At 40.7% G+C, this 24,119-nt stretch overlaps 3 protein-coding genes across 5 annotated transcripts in view; all 3 read right to left on the bottom strand.

Moving 5' to 3' along the window:
* Nucleotides 1-887: 887 nt before the first annotated feature.
* Nucleotides 888-13,470, bottom strand: LOC144020069 (PDZ and LIM domain protein 3-like). Its single transcript, XM_077523106.1, has 7 exons — nucleotides 13,138-13,470; nucleotides 5,718-5,869; nucleotides 4,455-4,533; nucleotides 3,926-4,113; nucleotides 2,808-2,935; nucleotides 2,377-2,488; nucleotides 888-1,260 (listed from the first exon to the last, which is right to left on the bottom strand). The coding sequence occupies exons 1-7, from the start codon at nucleotides 13,228-13,230 to the stop codon at nucleotides 1,089-1,091; spliced, it is 924 nt and encodes a 307-aa protein (XP_077379232.1). The 5' UTR covers nucleotides 13,231-13,470; the 3' UTR covers nucleotides 888-1,088.
* A 2,656-nt stretch (nucleotides 13,471-16,126) lies between these two features.
* sorbs2a (sorbin and SH3 domain containing 2a) overlaps nucleotides 16,127-24,119 on the bottom strand; it is a 42,153-nt gene continuing 34,160 nt past the window's right edge. For all 3 annotated transcript variants that reach the window (XM_077525706.1, XM_077525708.1, XM_077525707.1), the window contains 6 exons: nucleotides 23,809-23,923; nucleotides 23,577-23,705; nucleotides 23,145-23,348; nucleotides 17,871-17,908; nucleotides 17,655-17,761; nucleotides 16,127-16,872 (listed from right to left, as the gene is read on the bottom strand). In XM_077525706.1, coding sequence (XP_077381832.1) covers nucleotides 16,808-16,872; nucleotides 17,655-17,761; nucleotides 17,871-17,908; nucleotides 23,145-23,348; nucleotides 23,577-23,705; nucleotides 23,809-23,923 — 658 coding nt within the window. In that variant the 3' untranslated portion in view covers nucleotides 16,127-16,807. The remainder of the gene's footprint in view (nucleotides 16,873-17,654; nucleotides 17,762-17,870; nucleotides 17,909-23,144; nucleotides 23,349-23,576; nucleotides 23,706-23,808; nucleotides 23,924-24,119) is intronic.
* On the bottom strand, nucleotides 20,695-22,461 carry LOC144021252 (uncharacterized; the record flags this gene model as incomplete). Its single annotated transcript, XM_077525378.1, has 1 exon — nucleotides 20,695-22,461. A coding segment is annotated over one exon (783 nt), but the record flags the coding sequence as incomplete, so codon positions are not given.

Below are 24,119 nucleotides of genomic sequence, written 5' to 3'. Positions count from 1 at the left end.
ATTCTGTTTTGAAAATTTGGTTTTGATTGATTTATTTATTTTTAACAAGTAATAATAATGATATTTTACGACAGAAAACGTGTTTGGATTGATTTATACTCAATTTGTCTTGCACCGTAAACAGCGTTTACCTCTGCCAGAGTATTGTTTCATAACATTTTTATGAATGCTTCTTATGGAAAGAAAAAGATTAAATCATAGAAGTAAAATATGCATGTGTACCTCATTTAATGGAACGTGCTACTAGTAGTATTTCGCAGCCTGGATGACACTTTCTGTCCCTTCTGGTGTGTTCCGGTGTGGCGGCTTTATTTTGTTCTGTGTGCGTTGGGCAGAAGGACAAAATGGGTCGTTAAAAAAATAAAAATACTCATGGTGGTCAAAGGATGAAAGTCAAAAGACGAATAGGCCATAATTCAATTGATTTTATGAAAGCGAGCACTTACATGTCAGTCTCCTGGCTCCATATTTGTGCTTATTAATTTCATATATTTTGCTTTATTGGGTTTTTCTTGACTTCTTCATACAAGCTCCTTCAGAGACTCGACATCAATTGGGTCGCTTTTCTTCCAAATAGAGTATAATTGAATTGTATTAGTCATATTAGTCATGATGGTGGCTTCTAAATTCAATTTTATAATAACCTTCATGTTTGGGGGCCTTTTTGGTCATCCCCTAATGTTGAAAAGGAAAAATATGTTCACCTATTGACATTTTGTTAGAATAAAATAAGCATGTCTAAACATTAAGTATGCGTCATTATTGAATTGATCCAAAGGGGGAGCTGTGAATTCATTTTTTAAAGAAAATTATTCTTAAATATATGTTATATGTATTTATCAAAACTGACAGTTTTCTATCTATCTATCTGAACAAAAAAATAAAGATTATTGAGGGAAGGATGAGGCGTCTTTATTGGCTTGATGACGAGTCACAAACAGGAAATGGGGAAACTGGTCAACAGGAAGTGATGTGATTCAGGCAAAACAGGCGAGAAGGCGGTGACCAGATGGCGTCCCTCGGGCGGGTGAGTTTGGGTGGTGGGTGGGCGGAGTTAAGTCCCATCCCGGCCGATGAGTGATGCCGAACTACAGGTCGTGACTCTCGGGTGGGGGTCTGCTCCTGGCCCGGGCGTGGGTTTCACAGTACAGCTGGCCCTCCACGAAGAAATAACCTTTCTGCTTCAGGTTGACGTCACAGTCGGCGCACACGAAGCAAGTCGGGTGGCGGAACTTGTCGCGAGCTTTCACGACCGTACCGCTGCACCAGTACAAAAAAAACAAAAAACAAAAAAAACATGACAAGAGGCACACCCACAATTTTAAAAAGCAGCATTTGAGGACATTTTTATTCTTTATGCACCAGTGTTAAGCATTCCCACATATGTTATTGTGATTTTTATTCTCCACACTTTTTTGCCGCCTAACAACTCCCACATAATGCTCCCAATTTACATTGTTCAAATTTCAACTAGCTTCAAAAATTCACGCCTCCCGGGGTACATGTCGTCGGATTCCACATTACTTACAGTATTAGCACAATTTAACATTTAATATCAACTTTTCCCCATTCATTTTCAATGGGACATACATTGAAGTTTTTCTCAGTACACTTTCCATGCTCACTTCCATATATATAATTTATCATCATTACCAGGTGTCTGATACTGCTCGGTGGCACTGTTGCAGTTGGTAAAGCGTATTGCCCAGTAACCAGGAGGTTATAATTTCATCATTTATCTTTCAATTTACTTTCAGCATTCCCACGCAATTTCTCCGGAAATTGCACTTAGTCTAGTTTTCAATGGGACTGACGTTGAACTTTTTCTAAGTCCCACTTTCCATACATACAACTCATCATTACCAGCTCTGTGATGTTGCTCAGTGGCGCACTTGGTAAAATGCATTGTCCAGTAACCAGGAGGTGGTGGGTTCGAATCCCACCTCCATGTGTACATTGCAAATGTATCCATGGCAATTATGCTAAGTGATTACATGTATACAAACCATCTTGGTTCCGCTTTCTCATCTAAATGAATGGCGGGTACTACATGCCTAGGTGGCGCTATTGCATCAATTTTATTTTTTTGTGTGCATTTTTCCATTGGATAAGATTATTTCGATTTTTCCATCTAAATGAATGGTTTACTTTGAGATAACACTAACATATAAATAGGCCATTAGCCATGATTTTCAACAAACCAAGTTGGCTCACATGTTAAATGCTTGCCTGGCGTTATGGAGACATGCAAGTGCGTTGGTTCAAAATCTCGCTTGGGCAATATTTTATTAGCATTCAGCTTTCATCATTCCCACAGAATTTTTGCAGAAATTTTCGCTTTGTCTAGTTTTATACAGTCTGGTAACGTGCACTCACACAATGCCGTTTCCACACTTGTCGCAGATGGGAAGCTTCTGCAGGTTTCCGGCGGGTGCGCTGGGTTTGGTGGTGGGCGCTTTCACAGTTCTGGTCACCATCGGCTTGCTGCCTGCAACGATAAAACACCGCAGCACATTTCATCACATTTCATAACGCCAATCAATCATTTTCATACGCTCACATTTCATCATGCAGTATTTGCTGACTGGTGAAAGACAAAATAGAAGAGCACCTCCGAATATGTGATACAGTATGAGAATATAAAATATATGAATACAGTATTTAATAAATAGCTAGCATCAATGACATGTCTTATAAAGGACTTTAAATCCCACATTATAGTATTTGATTGCAACCGCAACATTGAACAAAAGTCCAAAAATAGGAGTTAGCCCACTGGAGTTGTTGGGGGTTTGATTTGAACTGACCATCGCTCTCGACGTATTCCTGGAGCGCCTTGAAGGATCCCGACTGTCGAGGTTGTCCCGGTTCCTCGTGGTCCTTCTGCAACATGCGATAGACGTCCGAGTCCTCGATGTTAGCCAACGTCCTCGGGCTGCGTGGACAAGCGCCACACACGTTGGTGCCATGTCATGTGTTTTTTTGTTGTTGTTTTTTTTAGCCAAGATAATATCCGTTATATCTGTATCTCGTATGACAGTGTCAGAGTCAACCAAAATGGAGGCCGTCATAATCAATCCTTTCTTTCAAACCTGACAATGAAGACAAATGATGCGTCATCGCACCTGCCTTAAAAAGCCCACCTGATGCAACTGACGTACGAAGGGCGAAGGTCTAAGCAGGAAATGGCCTGGAACAGACGATTTATTGCTTCTTCATGAGATTATGTAACACAAAATGCTTGTATTGATGTTTATTTATATCGTCATAGCAACAGGAGATGTTTCGCTACCATCTTTCTACTCTAAATAAAGATGACTTGACGTGACTATGGATACCTGCAAACTAATGCTGTTGCATTCTATTAGTTCACCACTAGATAGCACTAAATTCTACACTGTCTCTTCTTAAAAAAAAAAAAAAAAAAAAAAAAAAAGGTAAATATTTTACTGATTTGGAGAAAATATGTTTTAAAATGTCCCCCTTTTGGGAGGATTTTTCAAAATGACTGAATGTTTACTGATTGGCATGATTTTAAAAGTCTTGATTTAAAAAAAAAAAAAAATGTACAAAAAATGAGAAAAATAAACCGATAATTTTATTCATTCCAGTTTTTTAAATAATTTCTTGAAAACATATTGTTTATCAAAAAACTAATATTAGGGAGGGTGTAGGAAGTGGTAAAAACATTTGACATTTTTAAAACATTTTGAAGAATTTCTTTTAAAATTAAAATAAAATATGAATATTGAATAATTTACTATGAATTGATACGTAATGTAAAAATGTTAAGTGGATGCCTGACTTCAAACATTGCCTTGTAATAGTAAAGTTTGCCTCTTGAACAGATTATTATTATTATTATTATTATTAATTTTTATTTTATTTAATTTTTTTGTGCGGAAGAAAGGTGAAGTGCGCTGACCTCTCGTGCCTGGGCTGCACAAATCCTTTCATCTGTCCCTCCATGGCGTCCTGGATGTTTCCGGAGGAGTAGAGCCCGATGGGCGTGTTGTAGGTGGTGCTGACCACCTGACGCGTGTCGTCGATGTTGGCCGCCGCCAAGAACGGTTGAGCTCGCCGGTTGTGCGACGAGCCGATGGCCTTGTACTCCTGCGCCCGAGGTCAAAGGGTCAAAGTCATCAAATCAACTAACGGATGGAACCGATTCAACTTGGAAGAAAGTGAGCGCGCGACCCTATATATAGTGTCCTCCAAAATGATTGGAACGGCAAGGTCCAACTTTTATTTCCTGGTGTTTACATCTGTTAAACAACTGTTAAACACTAGCCACTTTTCAAGTGAGCAAAAGTATTGGAACATGACTGATGGGTGTTTGTATTTGCACAGGTGTTGCCTTTGCGCTAGTTTATGGTTTGGGGTTTCACCTGTGAAAAGTGCAAATACATTTAGAGGGGAGTAGAAATTATTATTTGTCAGCTTTTCCTACTAACCTGCGGCTCGGCTTCCAGGTTGACCTTAAAGGGGCTGCCATCCTCCGTCACCCGCGGCGACCACAGCTTAGCTTCGCCTCTAATAACACCACAAACATGGTTGGAACATTAAAAAAAAAAAAAAAAAAAAAAAAAAAAAATCAAATCGGAAAATACAAAACAACATGCTGTTCAGATAACTGTTTGTGTGTGTGTGTCTGTTAATTTTCAACACTTCAGAACCAATCGTAAACATTGAAAAATTATCATTTTAAATAATCTTAGAATAAAAAAAATAAAATAATAATATTGTTTTTTTTCTTCTTCTTAGAACATAGATTTTCCCTCCTTGAATTTTCTAAAAGAATAATTTTTGAAATGTGAAATTGCGTTACAGAATCTGTTTTGAAATTTTTTTTTTTTTTTTTTAGTTCTTTAAATAAAATTTTTTGGGGAGGTAAAATATTTTATTATTATTATTTTTTTTTAAGGGTTTTCAAAGATTTGTATTAAATTATTTTTTTATTTCATTTCCATACATCTCAAAACATATATTACCCAAACATAATTTCACATTTTAAAGAACACCTATATTATAAAATGTTCAAAACGAAACATAAAAAAAAACAATTATTGATAATTGATCTTCAATTGTAAACATTGAAAAGTTCCAATTTTAAACTATCTTTGAAATTAAACAAAATTATAATAATAATATTGTCATTTTTTTCCTTCTTATATCATAGGTTTTCCCCCTCCTCGAATTTCAGAAAACAATTTTTGAAATTTGAATTTGTGCTACAGAATCTGTTTTCAAATGTTTAATTCTTTTATGTCTCGAAATTAATTTTTTCTTGGGAGCTAAAAGTATTTTATTTTATTTTTTTTAAAGAGTTTTCAAAGATTTGTATTAAATTATTTTTTATTTTATTTCCATTCAGCTAAAAACAGATTTTACTCAAAACATAATTTCCCATTTGAAAGAATACTTAGTGAACTATTTCTAAAATGTTCAAAAAGAAACTTTAGAAAAATTAATTACTGATTAATACATTTTCTCAATGTTGCATCTTCAATTGTAAAAACAGGGACTTAATGCAAACTAAACTTTGGAAAGGTTTTTAAAAGTTTACCAATTTAAAGAAATGTTTAAAAATTCTAGGATGAGTCTTTCTCATCATAAAAATGGGGATTATTTTATTTGTTCTGGTATAAGAACTTCAAAAACGATATTATGTAGAATATACAGTATTGTTTTAAAAGATAAGACGAGTGCCCCTTCACCTTTCCACTGAGAGCGTGAGCTGTTGGGTGGCCTCTTTGATTTTGTTCTGCGCGTCGCAGTGCAGCATGTCGTCGGCGGACGCGCCCTCGATGGCCACGATCAGGTCGCCGGCGCAAAGGTTGGCCACGGCCGCCTTGCTGCCAGGTGTGATCTACCAGCACAGACGGAAGAGACCGGTCACGTTACGTACCGCCTTTAAATCCTGCACTGACATCCATCCATCCATCCATCCATCTTCTTCCGCTTATCCGGGGTCGGGTCACGGGGGCAGCAGCTTCAGGAGGGAAACCCAGACTTCCCTCTCCCCAGCCACTTCAACCAGCTCCTCCGGCGGGATCCCGAGGCGTTCCCAGGCCAGCCGAGAGACATAGTCTCTCCAGCGTGTCCTGGGTCGTCCCCGGGGCCTCCCGCCAGTGGGACATGCCCGGAACACCTCCCCAGGGAGGCGTCCAGGAGGCATCCGAACCAGATGCCCGAGCCACCTCAGCTGGCTCCTCTCAACGCGGAGGAGCAGCGGCTCGACTCTGAGTCCCTCCCGGATGACCGAGCTTCTCACCCTATCTCTAAGGGAGAGCCCGGACACCCTGCGGAGGAAGCTCATTTCGGCCGCTTGTATCCGGGATCTCGTTCTTTCGGTCACGACCCACAGCTCGTGACCATAGGTGAGGGTTGGAACGTAGATCGACCGGTAAATCGAGAGCTTTGCCTTTTGGCTCAGCTCTTTCTTCACCACGACGGACCGATACAGAGTCCGCATCACTGCAGACGCTGCACCGATCCGCCTGTCGATCTCCCGCTCCATCCCACCCTCACTCGTGAACAAGACCCCAAGATACTTGAACTCCTCCACTTGGGGCAGGATCTCATCCCCGACCTGAAGACGACACTCCACCCTTTTCCGACTGAGGACCATGGTCTCGGATTTGGAGGTGCTGATCCTCATCCCAGCCGCTTCACACTCGGCTGCGAACCGCTCCAGTGAGAGCTGAAGGCCCCGGCCTGATGAAGCCAACAGCACCACATCATCTGCAAAGAGCAGAGATGCAATGTTGAGGCCACCAAACCGGAACCCCTCCACGCCTCGGCTGCGCCTAGAAATTCTGTCCATAAAAGTTATGAACAGAATCGGTGACAAAGGGCAACCTTGGCGGAGTCCAACCCTCACCGGAAACGAATCCGACTTACTGCCGGCAATGCGGACCAAACTCTGGCAACGGTCGTACAGGGACCGAACAGCCCGTATCAAGGGGCCCGGCACCCCGTACTCCCGAAGCACCCCCCACAGAACTCCCCGAAGGACACGGTCGAACGCCTTCTCCAAATCCACAAAACACATGTGGACTGGTTGAGCGAACTCCCACGCACCCTCGAGGATCCTGCGGAGGGTGTAGAGCTGGTCCACTGTTCCACGGCCAGGACGAAAACCACACTGCTCCTCCTGAATCCGAGATTCGACCTCCCGACGGACCCTCCTCTCCAGCACCCCTGAATAGACCTTACCAGGGAGGCTGAGGAGTGTGATCCCTCTGTAGTTGGAACACACCCTCCGGTCCCCCTTCTTAAAAAGGGGGACCACCACCCCGGTCTGCCAATCCAGAGGCACTGTCCCCGATGTCCACGCGATGTTGTAGAGGCGTGTCAACCACGACAGCCCCACAACATCCAGAGTCTTTAGGAACTCCGGGCGGATCTCATCCACCCCCGGGGCCCTGCCACCGAGGAGCTTTCCAACCACCTCAGTGACTTCGACCCCAGAGATAGGAGAGCCCACCCCAGAGTCCCCAGACTCTGCTTCCTCAAAAGGAGACGTGTTGGTGGAATTGAGGAGGTCTTCGAAGTATTCCCCCCACCGCTTCACGACGTCCCGAGTCGAGGTCAGCAGCACCCCATCGCCACTATAAACAGTGTTAACGGTGCACTGCTTTCCCCTCCTGAGACGCCGGATGGTGGACCAGAATTTCCTCGAAGCCGTCCGGAAGTCGTTTTCCATGGCCTCACCGAATTCCTCCCATGCCCGAGTTTTTGCCTCAGCAACCGCCGACGCCGCGTTCCGCTTGGCCATCCGGTACCTGTCAGCTGCCTCCGGAGTCCGACAGGCCAAAAAGGCCCGATAGGACTCCTTCTTCAGCTTGACGGCATCCCTTACCGCTGGTGTCCACCAGCGGGTTCGAGGATTGCCGCCACGACAGGCACCGACCACCTTACGCCCACAGCTCCGATCGGCCGCCTCAACAATGGAGGCGCGGAACATGGCCCATTCGGACTCAATGTCCCCCGCCTCCCCCGAGACAAGGGAGAAGCTCTGCCGGAGGTGGGCATTGAAACTCCTTCTGACAGGGGATTCCGCCAGACGTTCCCAGCAAACCCTCACAATACGTTTGGGTCTGCCAGGTCGGACCGGCATCTTCCCCCACCATCTGAGCCAACACACCACCAGGTGGTGATCAGTTGACAGCTCCGCCCCTCTCTTCACCCGAGTGTCCAAAACATGCGGCCGCAAATCCGATGACACGACTACAAAGTCGATCATCGAACTGCGGCCTAGGGTGTCCTGGTGCCAAGTGCACATATGGACACCCTTATGCTTGAACATGGTGTTCGTTATGGACAAACCGTGACGAGCACAGAAGTCCAATAACAGAACACCGCTCGGGTTCCGATCAGGGGGGCCGTTCCTCCCAATCACGCCCCTCCAGGTCTCACTGTCATTCCCCACGTGAGCGTTGAAGTCCCCCAGCAGGACGAGGGAGTCCCCAGAGGGAGCGCTCTCCAGCACACCCTCCAAGGACTCCAAAAAGGGTGGGTACTCTGAACTGCTGTTTGGTGCATATGCACAAACAACAGTCAGGACCCGTCCCCCCACCCGAAGGCGGAGGGAAGCAACCCTCTCGTCCACCGGGGTAAACCCCAACGTACAGGCGCCGAGCCGGGGGGCAATAAGTATGCCCACACCTGCTCTGCGCCTCACACCATGGGCAACTCCAGAGTGGAAGAGAGTCCAACCCCTCTCAAGAGGACTGGTACCAGAGCCCAAGCCGTGTGTGGAGGCGAGTCCGACTATGTCTAGTCGGAACTTCTCTGCCTCACACACCAGCTCGGGCTCCTTCCCTGCCAGAGAGGTGACATTCCATGTCCCAAGAGCCAGTTTCTGTAGCCGGGGGTCGGTCCGCCAAGGTCTCCTCCCTTGGCCGCCACCCAGCCTACACTGCACCCGACCCCTTTGGCCCCTCCCACCGGTGGTGAGCCCGTGGGAAGGGGGACCCACGTTGCCTCTTCGGGCTGTGCCCGGCCGGGCCCCATGGGTGCAGGCCCGGCCACCAGGCGCTCGCCAGCGAGCCCCGCCTCCTTTTCCTGCCCAGTGACCCATTCAGCAAAACAGATTCACATCATCCTTTCCATTTAATATTCAAAACATTCAACCACATTTAATTCACCTTGGTAAAAATGTTCACCATACCGAAAATTTCCCACCAAAAAATTCCCCATTCCACATCATGCAATATCATTCCGCATCATTCAACATGCATCCATATTTTTTTTTCCTTCCAGCATTTACAAGATTTTTCCAGAAATTGCAAATGTGCAGTTTAACATCAGTTTTCTGTGTTTCTGTAAAACTGTATGATGAGATGATTTAACTCATTCACTGCCCAGTTAAAATGGATTTTTGACGTCTATAGCAGTGAATGAGTTAAACTACTAGTCTACTACTACAATATGGCCTGGACAAAAATGAGTTTGAAACCCAACATTTGTGACTTTCGAACATTCGTTGTTAAACTTTTTTAACCCACAGACTCTTAACACAGAAGACGCACGCCCTTACTTATCCACAAAACTGTACCAGACAGTATTTGGTATCAGAGAAGACTAATGAGAGGTCACAGAAGATCATCCCAAAAGGTTTCCAAAGAACATTCTGGCTTCCGATGCACGGGGGCGTGACCTTATTACATTACTACACGCACACGCATATGCGCACGCACACACACAATGAGGTCATGTGACTATAAATAAGGTCTTGAAAGTGGATTCCAAAGAGGGAGCGATAACTTACGGCACGCATCAGATGTTTTCCCGCTCGGAATGTCAAAAACGGGCATACTTCAACACCCCCCCCCCCCCCCCCCCCCCTTTTTTTTGTGTGTTTCTTCTGTTCATTGGATTTTCTCCATGCACCTCATTTGTCATGCACAAAGTTTTCGGTGTAAATTAAAACACCATCTTGTCTTGATTCATTTGCTCCATCTGGTTTGTGTTATTTTTACACCTCCACCAAGGAGCTTTATTCACTTGTTTTACTAATATTATTTTACTAAATTCTATAAAACTGTGTGTCCAGGCAGAAAACGGATGTAGGAAATTTTGCATAATTTTTTTTTCAATATTGAACTTATTCTTTGTTATAAAAGCGACATAATGCAGATACGCGGCATATACGAGAAGTCTTTGTTCTCGCCTGTCATGTCGCCAAAATTAGCACGCAGCTGGTGAACATGAGCTTGCATCGTGCAAACAAATAAGCAGATGTTTCCTCGAGGGATCATCACTTGGGTCTCCAAAATAAACACCAGTGCATACTGAGGAGCATGTTAACAGCTACCGGTATACATTTTCAAGTACTATAGATATTTATGTATGTTTTTATATGTTTATGTGGCGATCACGTGTGTATTACATTGTAAGTAAAAGAATGTAGAGATGAAACTGTAAAAGGGGTAAATCCCAGGTCATGACTTTCCAATGCCCCAACGGGATCACCCCACATATTTTTCATTTTTCACCAGACTATAGCAGTAATGATACGTTTCTTCCAATTGAATAGAAAATATTAAAGGAATACTTTATTTATTTAGCCATTTTTGGCAGTCAAACATGAATATTTTGCCTGTAACAAAGTTGATATTTTCATTATTTTTCATGTACAATTAGTACCTTTAAAAACACGTTTTGCAACTTGCTGCCGACTGAAAATGACATCACAAGGGCTCAGGTAACCAATCAGAGCTCAGCTTGTGAATGTCACATGACCAAACCTAGAAAACAGCTGAGCTGTGATTGGTTACCTGAGCCCTTGTGATGTCATTTTCAGTCGGCAGCAAAGTTGCAAAATGTGTTTTTAAAGGTACTGTTTGTACGTGAAAAATAATGAAAGTATCAAATTAATTATAGACAAAATATTAACTTTTTATTGCTATAATGGGCTAAATAAGTTAAGTATCACTTTAATAATAAATAGCACAATATATTGGACTTTTGAAACATTTTTTTTCCCAAATCTTATTTTTAAGTGTTTTTATCATTTAATGTGTAAGAATTTTTTATTAGTTAAATCTTTTTATTTTTTTTTAAACACTCATTCAGCAAACTCAGTTTTAAGATATTGGAAAAATATGTTATTTTTATATTAATTTTTAATGAACATGCACATTTTATTTATTTTCATCATTACTATTGTTGTGACTATTATTATTTGAAGTATTAGTATGATTGCCATTACTACTATCATAATGATGATGATGGTGATGACTGTTTATGAAAACCTTTCAAAGTTTTGGACAAATGATTACATAAAAATATTCACATACAGTATTCATATGCACACACACACACGCACACATTGATTTGTGTTAAAATTTTCAAAAAACTTTCATCAGGTAAGTTTGGTTAAAAAAAAGAAAAATAAAATAAAATAAAATAAATAAAATAAATAAATAAATAAATAAATGGAGAAATTGGTATTGTGCTGAGGAAGTTGTAAATCTTTTTTCTTCCCCTTATAAATCTTTACATATTTTGGACCGAATGGTTGACCAAACAAAATAATTACGAATTTTACCATACATGTTTTTATTTTTTATTTATTTTTTTTTTAACTCTGCTTGCAACTGATAATAAAGCTCCTGGATAAAGGAAGTCTAAGCCAAATAATAATAATAATAATAATAATAACAACACAATGTCACAGCATTGCCTAAAAATCATAGCTCTCATATATTAAAAAAAACAACAACAAAACAAAACAAAACAGAAAAACTGTCCAGCATTCACAGTCCGAGTGCGTGTATCTCTTTAAGAACAAAACACAGCCATGGTTTGTGTTTACATTCTACTGGCGGCCCATAAAGACCAGGAGGTGATGTTCCTGTCCTAAAAAGGCAGTGGAGGCACGCACACACACAGAGTGGCCTTGAAACGATGGCTCCAGTTGTTCCTGATGTCTTTTCCTAAAAATAGCGGGCGGGCGGGCGCTGCTGATGGATTAGTAGATCGAATCGCGTCTAGATTGTTGTCGTGTTCCAGCTCTTGTGTCACTCTTCACATGTCGTACACGCGCTGAATGTGATTTCGAACTCGTGTTATTCGTGTCGTGTGTTTGGTTTTACCCACGTCAGGGTTTTGCCTCTGCAATTCCCCCCAAAAAATGATCTCGCCATCTTGTCTTTTGGAGCCTTCAAGGCCACCGTAGTTGTTGTACTTGTATCGTATAGAGGGACGTTCCATACCACTAGATTTCAGACTGATAGCAGTACAAGCATTACTGATATGGAAGTACTAATATTACTAGTGCTTATGAGACAACATTTCAATGAACACAATTACAGACGCAAACGATGATTCACCGATGTGTCAAATGGCTGGTATCGATAATCGCCCATTCCTAGCCCATACAGTCATATAAAAGTGCATTTTAAACGTGTCTGCCCATTCACACGCATTGTTTCAAATTGCATTTCCATTCACTTTCAATGTAAACAGTCGCTCATATACGCTCATGATGTAAACCGCCGTTTGTCCAATCACATACAGACAATGTAAACAGACTGGGACGATTGACGTGATTGGAGTGTCCAGTAATATATTGGTCTCTCTGACATGTGCTTACAAATTCTTGTGTGTGTAATCCAGTGGCTATAAAAAGTCTACACACCCCTGTCCCGTTTTGTGATTTAAAAAAATGAGACAAAGGTAAAACGTTACAAAAAACTTTTCCCCACCGTTGATGTGTTTGTTCTTCAAGAGGTGGGGAAATAAAAATAAAAAAAAATACACAACTGGGATAAAGTGGTTGCACAAGTGTGCACACCCTCTTAACTCATTGCAACTAAAAGTGCATGTTTAACCCCAAATAAACTCGGGCTGCTTTTATTACATTTTATTTTAATGTACCCCCCTAAAAGATTAAGTTTCTTTTGAATCACTCAAAACTGGCATTTGACCAGGGGTGTGTAGACTTTTTATATCTACTGCATGTGTGTGCGTGTGTATGTAACATAAGCTGCTATTTGTATCTAAGCCTACAGCAAACACACTGACACAGGTGCAAAGTCACACCCTTTTTGGAAGTCCACCCCCCCCGCAACTTTTTTTTTAGAGATAGAACATTCTGTAAAAAAGAAAATCCGATCACAAACTCACCCTGGAGATGGTCAGTGGCTGGTTGAAGTCCTTGCCGCCCACCAGACGGAAGCCCCAGGGGGCCGGCCCGTTCAGGACCACCTTGAACGGCATGGTCCCCTTTCAACGGCGATGTCCCGACACACTGAGGGGAGTCTGAGAACGTAGTGATATCAAAGAGCAAGGGAGGGCACGTGGGGGGGTCCGGACATGGTCCCGCCCCCAAACAGGAACACCATTGGTCAGTTTTTTGGCTGCGCTGTACGCGCACTTCTTGTTCCGAATACTTCGCTGATGTGAGGATGTGTGCGACCCCACACTTTCCTCTTCACCCCCCTCCCACACCAAAAATCATCCACAGACAGTTTAGAGTCTGGTCCACCCCCCCCTTCCAGCCCCCCTCTTCACTCCTCTCCTTTTTTGGTCTGCCCACTCAGAGCTCAGAGGTCCCGCAGGAACATTGTGGACCAGCCAGGACGAAACCCCTACACACGCTTTCATTCAACCCTTATAAAAATTTTTTTTTTAAAAAGCTGCATTACGTGATATTTTTTCTTAATGCTGTTGGATTTGTCATTTATATTGAGGTTCATATGGGATCCAAAAGAGCTCAACTTGGTCACAAAACTCAGGGGCCTATTCACTAAAGGTTTGCGTCGCCTTTGCACGGCGCTAACCGGTAAAAATGGAGCAATCCGGGAGCGCCTAATTCACTAAACACGCGCAGATGCGGAAATTCGTCACTAAGTGCGGTTGGCAAACCAGATTGCACCACGGTGCGCCGGTGTTATTTGCGCGTTTGTAAATTAGGTAATTTCCATACATTTGACGCAAAATATGCCCACCCCAATGCAAATGAGACTCATTGATATGCAGCGTCTAATTCACTGACGCCAGCGCAAATAGCTACACAGAGTTTGCGTGACGCAAATAACGTTTATGGAAAGTATGTATTAACCTGACGCAACCTCGATCCCAGGATCATGACAGCAGTGCATGGCATGGTGCACGTCACTCCGGCTGATCACGTAGAAAGGAGAGAGAGAGAGTGAGAGAGCGAGAGTGCGAGAGAGAGAGAGAGAGAGAGAGAGAGAGAGAGAGAGAGAGAGAGAGAGAGAGAGAGAGAGAGAGAGAGAGAGAGAGAGAGAGAGAGAGAGAGAAACCCGGGCTGATCGGCAATGGCGGGGAGGCATTTTATGATCCTTTTTATGTTTCAGATGCAAACTGTACGCCCGCAACAACCTCTGAAAATATACTTTTTAAAAACGATCGCACCAATAATTTGTACTTTATGAATGAATGACGTTGTGTTTGTCACAATGGCCATTTTACTGATGCAGACAAAAATTATTTTAAGACATACGCGATACTGTGTGATTACTTTTGTACAACTCTTAATTGTGCAGGCTGGTCAACCACTGTTAAATCATACTACGAAATAAAAATGGCACATATTAGCATTAGCGCTAACACAAACAACACACTGTCTGATTTTAATAAGTGTTTACAACTCTTAATGTTACCGTTAGCACTGGATGTTGCAATCAATGTCATTTATGTTAGCGCTACTGCTAACTATTGGTTCATTGTACAAAACGAAAATAGTCGAAAAGCAATGCTGTCCAGGCCGGTCCACTAAGAAATGAGCTGCTGCCTTTGTTAAACATCACCCAAGTGTTAACATAACAATTCAAAGTGCAAATTCGACACATTAAAGGTTTCATAAAGAACAGTAAAATAAATAAGATCATATCTAAGCGTTTATTAATAATACAGCCCCGTAAAATGCAAAGTAGAAATACTTGACACTTGTGTGCGTGTGCATGTGTGAATTGTTTACAAATAAGCAATTTCACTACATTATTATTGTTATTTTTTGCATTTATCACGTTACATGGCTATTGAGCTAGTCCGTTTTTTTTAAAGGCGGTGTTCAGTCACAAAAAAAAATGGTGTAAAAAACACACACAAGATGACGCTGTTGACAGGAAAGAACAATGGCAATAGAAGAAATAAGAAATAAAGCCAAAAGTGAGTGAGTTTTTATAAAGCAGGTGGATGTTGACAGCATACAAAAGGCTTAGAAAACACACACACACACACACTCAGAAATGTGAGCAACACAATGTGAATTTAAGATAAAAATAATATATCTTAAGGTGCTTCAATGACAGTCAGTGTCCAAAAATAAAATAAAAATCCTTCGTGCAGCGTCACAGCTAAGATGCGGTTTTAAATATTTCCAACGGCAATTTTTTTTCTACCCTGTACAACTAATCTGACAGCCTACAAATTCATGACAGTTTGTTAATCAGCACACTATTGTACTGTATACGTTAATTGGGCTTTCACTTGTAGCGCGTTTTCCACCTACAAGGTACGCAAAGCGCTTTAACACTGACTTATCTTTCACCTATATATAAATATCTGAAATGCAACTTTTTTTTTCATATAAAAATTTAGCGACACAGTACATGTCTTTTGTTGGACAGAGTTACACAATACAGTAATCATAATAAAAACAAAAATGATTACAGTATGTCATCATCATGTACAATTTATAACATGTACTACCTATCACCAAAGTTTTTTATACGAAAAAAGAAACAAAGAAACTTTGTTTCTGTTTCATAAAAAAAAAAAAAATCTAAATTTGTCACATTCAATAAAAACCTCGTAGTTTTGCTATTTTCCAATAAAAACCTCAAACTTTTGCGATTATAAGTTTTTGAAAATGTATTTATATATACAAAATACGAAGAAGTTACTATGTCACCACTGTGAGACAAAGGTAACAAAAATTATTTAAAAATTGAATTCACAATTTTTAGTTCTATTTTCCCTTAAAGAATTACAATCATTATAATGAATGATTAGCCATTATACATATATACATACATATATATATATATATATATATATATATATATATATATATATATATATATATATATACACATATATATATATATATATATATATATATATATATATATATATATATATATATATATATATATATATATATATATATATATATATATATATATATATATATATTTATTTATTTTTTTCTTTTCTGGGACGCCGCCTAATTTATCTTAATAAAAACAATCGTTCCCAAGTTGGTTTGGTTAGATTAATGAATAAACACAAATAAAACAAAAACAAAGGTACAATCATCCCCTCGTGTTGGCGCACTAATAAATACAAAAACTAAAAAAGTGACAAGCCCTCCGAAGCTGACACGCTTTCTTCTTCTGAGGTGAACTCTGATGTCAAACAAACAAACACAAATTGGTTAAAGTGCATAAACGCTAGCGGTGACGGTGAGCCGGTGACATTTGCGCACGTAACATAGCACAAAATTCGCTGATGAATGTCTTTGGGGTGCGAACATTTTTGAACAAACAGAAGAGAAAATACGTGATGTAGCAGAAACACGCGCGCACACACACACACACACACACACACACACTCGCAAAAGCGCTTTTGCGTCATCGTCATTTTTCAGCTTGTCCGTGACCATAAAATCAAGCATAGAAAGAGTTAAAAAGAACAAAAAAGAAAAATTGTACTAACGAGGTCTTCTGTTGAAGATGGCTAGTGAGAGCTGCGTTGCCATACACACACACACGTACACGCACATCCACACATCTTCTGTGCTGAGGAGGGCGGGGCCAGGAATCATTCACGGTAGCTGCTTCACGTAGTTTCCTGGGAAGGTTCCGAACAACTTGCTTCGACGAGACGTCCCTTGGTAAACAATTAAGAACAGTCAAATGTGCTAAGCAGGTGTTCACAAAAATTAAATTAAACATTCTTAGATGGCAGATGCTATCAATTATGCATGATGATGGTGCTATTTCACTCGCAAACTATGGTTTCACATTGCCATCTAGTGGCAACTTATTTAATTACAACATGCTGCTAAAACTTTTTTCCTCATAACACCCAACAAGAAATGTTAAAATATGCCAACTTTACATCACTGGTGCTTGCTCCTTAAAACACAAATCCTTTTTCTATTCATAAATTAGAGTTTGCCAGTGTGCGATGATGACACTTCAATTTGTGCTTGTGTGTTATTTAGGCGAGTATGCTAGCTAATAATATTGTTGAGCCTCATGTGAATGTGGTTTGTTTGTTTTGAATAATTTAACTTCTGAATGTTTTTGTAACAATGGCTTCATGATTGTGTACATTTTAGATGCATGGTGTTGGCGCTTTATGATCTTCTCCGTTTTAAATGCTTTTCTGGAATCTATAAGCAACAACAAGCCACTTTTTTGGGGGTTGAGAGTAATGAATTATTTGCGGAGTGCTCTGCCACTATCCCACGTGAATAGCAGGAGTTCACAGTATTTTATAGATTCACCACTCAAAGAATAGGAATCAAAATAAATATAGAGCAATTTAATTGTTAGTTTGGAAATTATAACATTGGAAATCCTCCCAAACTTACTGACTTATTTGAATAATACAGTATATATTTAAAAAAATAATAATAATAAAACATCTCGTGCGCCTTTGCTTACCAACAAACCATCCGTCGTCACACTTCTCCATCACGTCGACCACGTCGCCCTCCTTCAGCTCAAGCTCGTCTTCGTTGCGCGGTGCGTAGTTGTATACGGCCTGGAAGCTACAATTCAAACACGTCACTCGTTCATTACTCTCTTTAGTCAGCACGTATGTGGCTTACTAACGTGAAAATAAATACAATGAAGGTTTGTAGTGTAAACATGACTTACGGGTCTCCTCCGCCGTGGAGCGCTTCCTGGACTAATCGCTGGAAAAAGAAAGGAAATGTGTTAGAAATGTTTTTAGAGAGAAAGAGAGGGAGGACAAAAAGAGAGAAACATAATATGACATCACAGTAGCGTGGCATCTGCAAAGCTGATATGTTTTATATATATATATATATATATATATATATATATATATATATATATATATATATATATATATATATATCCCAAGAAAATTGGGATGGAAAATATATTTTTATAATAATTAATACAAATATATATTATATATATTTATATATTTTTAATGTAATTAACTTCAATATTAGTTTATTATTAGTTTTAAGATAGTGGAGTAAAAATTCATTAAGATGTATTACCGGTAATCAAATCAGCAAAAATGTTTTACATATTTACAAATTATTTATAGAACACTGCAAATAATTCTGAAAAATCTACAAAAAAAAAAAGAAAAGATGGACATTATAATTTTTTTTATGGAACTATAGTTGTTTTTAAAGTGATCTATTCATTCAGTACAAATATCTATCATTTTATGTGGAATAGTATAAATACTACATGAATTAGAATGCAGGCCTACTTATGAGCCAATATGAAAAAACGTCAGGTATCATAAGGCCAATTGCACAACAACCACCATCTACTTGAGGGAAATAATTCATATGTTCTGTACACAAATTTGAACGTGCATGTTAGCTAAGTGACTTGAGATGACTTCCTTAAACGTCAACCCTGCGCGACAGTTCCAGCAAGCAGAGTTCACCAAGAGACAAAGACGTGTCCCCCTACCCTTCGACCTCTAGTGGGCCTCCGAGACAAGATGGGGCTACGAGGCGGCTTTCCACCCACGACTGGATCCTGCTCCGCGGGCATACACAAAAGGCAAAATGTACGTTTTGGCTCCCATAGCAACCAACAGCAAGTCACTTGCGGTCATGTCGAGCACACCAAAGTCAAACGGCAACATGCCAAAGACCGACAATCAGCGAAAGCATCACGATGCAACAACCCCCATCAAGGTAAACCCACCATCTTGAACAGCACTGTCATTTCTGTTAGTGGACAAAGTTTGTTAGTGTGCACATCACACTCTATGAATTTACACTGTAAATATTATGACATGATACTGCCACACTTCTCAGTGGACTTCATTACCATAATACATGCTGCCTATAGAGGCGATGTGGCATGTGTATCTGTATAGCTGATGTTTACAATTCAAAGTTAAAAAGAACATTTAACATTGTGAAATATTATTTAATATTACTAGAAACTAGAAAGTATCCCTTTAATATTATCACAAAATTGCATTTATATAAATAAAGGCCTCCAACAAGAAACACTATTGTCACTACGCTAATACTATATTTTAATTATTTGTAGAAAATCGATTAAAAATATTAACTATATTATTTAATATTAGAGAAATGCAGGGCTGTTCCCCTAGTAAACTCTACTGTTATTTATTTGTTGGCAAAATGATGAACTAAAAATAAAACATTTTTTTTTTATATGATCAAAAATGCATAAAGACCTCCATAGTGAACAGCAATATACTATAAACTAATTATATATACTAACATTATTATTAGTATTATAATTTAATATGCTGTATTATAAACTCATACTGTATACTGTATACTAACACGATGCAATATATACAGTTATTGTTGTTGGGGAATCTCCGTTAGCTTCCACCGTAGTGGTTACTATTCTTCCTGGGGAACTATGCTTTCAAAATAAAACAAGCTACATTAATATCACAAAATAATATATGTGCACAAACGCAAGATTACTCTGCAGTTATGTAAACACTTTTAAATGGCCACTTTATGGGGTTGTGCTTCCTATGAACTGATTAATCCAATCATCATTCCCACACAAACGGCAACAACTGTTAGAATTCATCCTCAGCACCGGCCTGACTCCAGTTTACCTTCAACTTGGGAGACCTACGGCCCGGGTGGGACACCGCGGGGGGAGAGCGGCGTGAGGTGAGGAGCGGGGGGGAGGTGGACGAGGGAAACGTGGCAGAGTGGGGGGGAGTCAGTGGCTCTGGCGAGTGGAGGGGGGACACGGAGGGAGAGGGCGAGACGGGAGGTGAGGTGGAGAAGATGGGCAGGGGCGGGGGACGGGGGGAGGCCAGGGGAGACGGGGGAGAGTTCAAGGATCGTGGCGAGGAGGGTGACGGGGGGCCGGTAGGAGGAGAAGGTGAGCGAGTGGGGGGACAGACGTCAGCCTAGTGGAGGGGCAATGACACAAAACACTGAATACACAACTTCAATTGAATTGAAATCATAATGGCTGAGGAGACATGGAGGAAAATATTGAAATATTTAGAAAAAAAAAAAATCATTATTATTTATTCATCATAATTATTCCTATTAATCATAAAATATTTTGATTTCAATTCTTCCTGTTTATATATTTTGGATGTTCATACTGTCAGATGATCAATACAGATCATTAGAAAAGAAAAAAAAAATCACATTTAATTCTTTTTAATAACATTGTTTAGATATGTATTGTATCTTTTTTATTGTTATATTTGTGTATTTTAGAAAATACGTGATGTTGTGATAGGGACTTCAAATAATGCTTTGTACTATATTTGAGGAAATGAGGAATAAAACCATTTTATATAATAATAATAATAGTAATAATAATAATAGTAATAATAATAATAATAATAATAATAATAATAATAATAATAATAATAATAAGTTATTAATTTCAATACTATTTTGAGTGCTCAACACATTTCTGAGAAACAACTTAAAATGACAAGTTAATTAAAAAAAAAAAAAAAAGTAAAAGTCAAGAAATCTATCTAATTTTACCGCCAAGTAATGTTCAGGCTAACACCTTGTTATTTAGCATGTATGAATAAGGAGACAAACTGAAAGTCTAATGTGAAACCATTATTTGCAGGTTTTTGTCATAAAATGTGTCAAAACAAAAAACTTCATCACGTTACTGCAAAAGAAAACGTGACAAATATTTTCCTCCATGTCTTATCCAACGTCCTGGAGTTTTTATTTTTTTTTTATTTTATTTTTTTTTAACTAAACCATGTTTCCACCTGGCAGTACAGTTCAGTATGGTATGAAACTCATCTGTCAAGCCTTGGCTGCAAAAAAATAAATAAATATGCAAAACAAAGTGATGTGGTGAAAATGATCAGGCTTGCGGCTGCCTGTTAACTATCTAATCGTGAACCCGTTTATGTGTTAAATAGCCGGGTGTCAGTTGTGTATGAATGTGCTTAATATGCGTTTATTTTGTATATAAAAACAACATAGTGGAAATGACAATAAAATGAAATGTTGCATATCACCTCACATATCTTGCATTTCTAGTGTTGTTTTTGAAATTTGGCTCAGGTTTATAGTGCATCTGAATTTGTCACGCATGTGTTGATGGTAAAAAAAAAAAAAAAAAAGATAATACGAAGGCAATTCATGTTGCTCATCATACACTGTGTCTCGTTTATGTTTTATTCTTAATGATTTGTCAAAATAGAGTAAGTCAAACACTACAAATAGCAAAACCTAAACCTCACGACTTGTTTTTGCATCTATACTAGCTGTTTTTCCTTCAAGCATATTGTATAAACACTATTGTTATTGTTGCACATCGCAATATCCAGCTCGGCCATACGACAAAATCACGGCTTTGGCGGACTCGGGTTCTAGTACTCTAACACTGATGTTGGTACCCAATAAGTTGGTATTTAAAACATGTACCTTAAAACTGTACTGCTTGGTGGAAACGGGGGCGTTTAAAAGAAAGGTCACAAATGCTCTACCTGTGTACTGAGTCTCCCTGTAAAAAACTCCTCATCCTCTCTAGCCTCATCATCTTCTTCCTGAATGAATAACTCAATAAACGCCTTCCCTCTAGTTGACGGAGGCCTCTGAGACTCAACTGGGGCTTCATTCAGGACATGGGCTGTCACACGCTCGTATTCTGCTGATTCAAATGCTCGGGGTTTCGCTTCTGGCTGAGTTTTGTGAAACTGGGCTTTAGTGGAGGAGGAACACACCGGCGACTGATCCTGGTCATCCAGAATTACAGACAGCAGCTCGTCGTAAGGGTCTGCGACACAGAGCTGGACGTCAAAGCGGCTAGGCGACGTCAAGGGCTCCGACACCTTGCGGAGGTCACCGTGCGATTGGTCACCCGCGCGTCGTCCCCCCCGAGAACGAGCGAGCGGACCTAAAACGCCGGAGGGGTACTCGGGCGAGGTGGGCGGAGGCTCGTCGAGAGACGGCGCGAGGTGACCGGGGAGAGGGGGCGGCGTGGGGGGTGCGGGCGTGGCCGAGAGGGAGCGAGGTGGTGGGGCGTCCACGGTGATGGAGAGCCACTCGTGGGTGACCTCCCGTAGGTCGGGCCTCGTCAGCAGGGAGGATGCGTGGTCGCGGGTGGGGGATGGAGGTGGTAGATGGGCGAAAGGCTTCGTGAGGGGGAAGCGGAAGAGAGGAAAAAAGGAAACAGAAAGGTACACAATGTGTGTGTGTGTGTGAAGATATGATTTATTTATACTAGGGGTGTTAAGAAAAATCGATTCGGCAATATATCACGATACTGCAGCTCGCAATTCTGAATCGGTATTTAAACATCAATTTGTGATGGAAATATTCAACAAAAAGTCTTACTTAGGGTTAGGGTTCACACTTTAAGCATGGAAGAATGTTATATTAATGGATCATTAAACCATAATATTTTATTTTAATGCCGTTCAAACATGAAACAGATTGCAACCTGTTTGTTAAATACAGTGTTGAAGTTTCAGTTAAATACATTATCATACAAATCTTAAAGTGTACATATACAAGTTTACTGATTAGCATTTTCTAAATTTTTGACACTAATTTGTAGAAGGTATATGTACTGTATATGAATTTTTTCGGCCTATAAGTCACTCAGGAATTTAAGTCGCACCAAAAACAAACAATCAAAAACATGCATCATGAAGACAAAAAACAAAACAAAAAACAAAAAAACCCCAACAATAAGTCACTCAAGAGTATGCCATTTTTTTTTTTTAAATGTATGATTTATAGTCAAAAAAATATGATACTATACTGTGCATGGGTAATATTATAATACTGCAATGTCAGCGATAAAATGTCCCTACTGAAATATAGCACAGAATACAGTGGAACATGATTACAACTCACCTCCACCTCTTTTTCCTACATGAAAATGAAACTCCGCGTCTCATCTTATCCTGATGTTGTGGTGACATTCCCTTACCTTGATGGGCGTGGAGCTGGGTGTCCTGTTGCCGTGGTATCCGTGGGGGTCCACGTGGTGGAGGTGGTGGGCAGAGGTTTTAGAAGGCGATCGCTTGAACAGGTCCACATAGGCCACGGGAAAGATGCCCTGTTTGGTCGTGTCTGGGATCTTGCCCTCGTACCAGTTCTGGTCCACCTGCCGGAGCACGATCACCCTTTCGCCCTGTACCAGACACACGCACACATATATATATACTGGAGTAACTTTATGTGTGATTGAAATGGCAAGCAGTCCAAAGTGTGCAGTTGTTTTGACAAACGTCAGCTGGGATAAATTCCAATCACTCGTGACCCTAATGAGAACAAGCAGTGTTGAAAATAGAGTATTGATGCTTCTTGTTAGCTGTATCGATGACTGACTGGCGTACGGTCCAGGGTGTACGCAATCTACCTTTCTGAGAGACAGCTCCACATTTGTGTCGGCGTTGAAGTTGTAGCGAGCCACGGCCTCACCGATCTCCCTGACGTGGGCGGGCGGAGGCGGTCGGCTGGGCTGCGGCTTCTCCGTAGATGGCATCTTCTAAAGAAGCAGAATTAAGAGTGTGAACACTGTATACCACAACACATTTAGTCTGTGATTTATTTTTTATTTTTTGCCAGCCCTACGTTAGTTGTACACCCACCTCCACGTAAGCTATGGGGAATATCCCCACCCGGCCTCGGTGCTCGCCTTCATACCAGTTGCTGTCGATCTGCCTGATGATGTTCACCGCATCGCCTTTTTTGAACGTCAGCTCCCTGCAATGTAGTCGGGTTATTTCAAGTGTGACGTAGTATGACGGGGATTTACTCATTGGAGGCCATGCCGTGGATGAATAGCAAAGGCACATTCAAAGCCATTCAGCTGTGATGGTGGGGTGTGAAAATGCTAGCGTAAAAAAAACGACAAGTAAAGTTTAATGGCGCGAACGGCCATTTTCTGACGTGTCGGTTT

This window comes from Festucalex cinctus, chromosome 6 (genome assembly GCF_051991245.1).
Source record: "Festucalex cinctus isolate MCC-2025b chromosome 6, RoL_Fcin_1.0, whole genome shotgun sequence".
Classification (NCBI taxonomy): domain Eukaryota; kingdom Metazoa; phylum Chordata; class Actinopteri; order Syngnathiformes; family Syngnathidae; genus Festucalex; species Festucalex cinctus.
The sequence above is the reverse complement of the archived record's forward strand: the minus strand, read 5'-3'. Positions and strand labels throughout refer to the sequence as shown.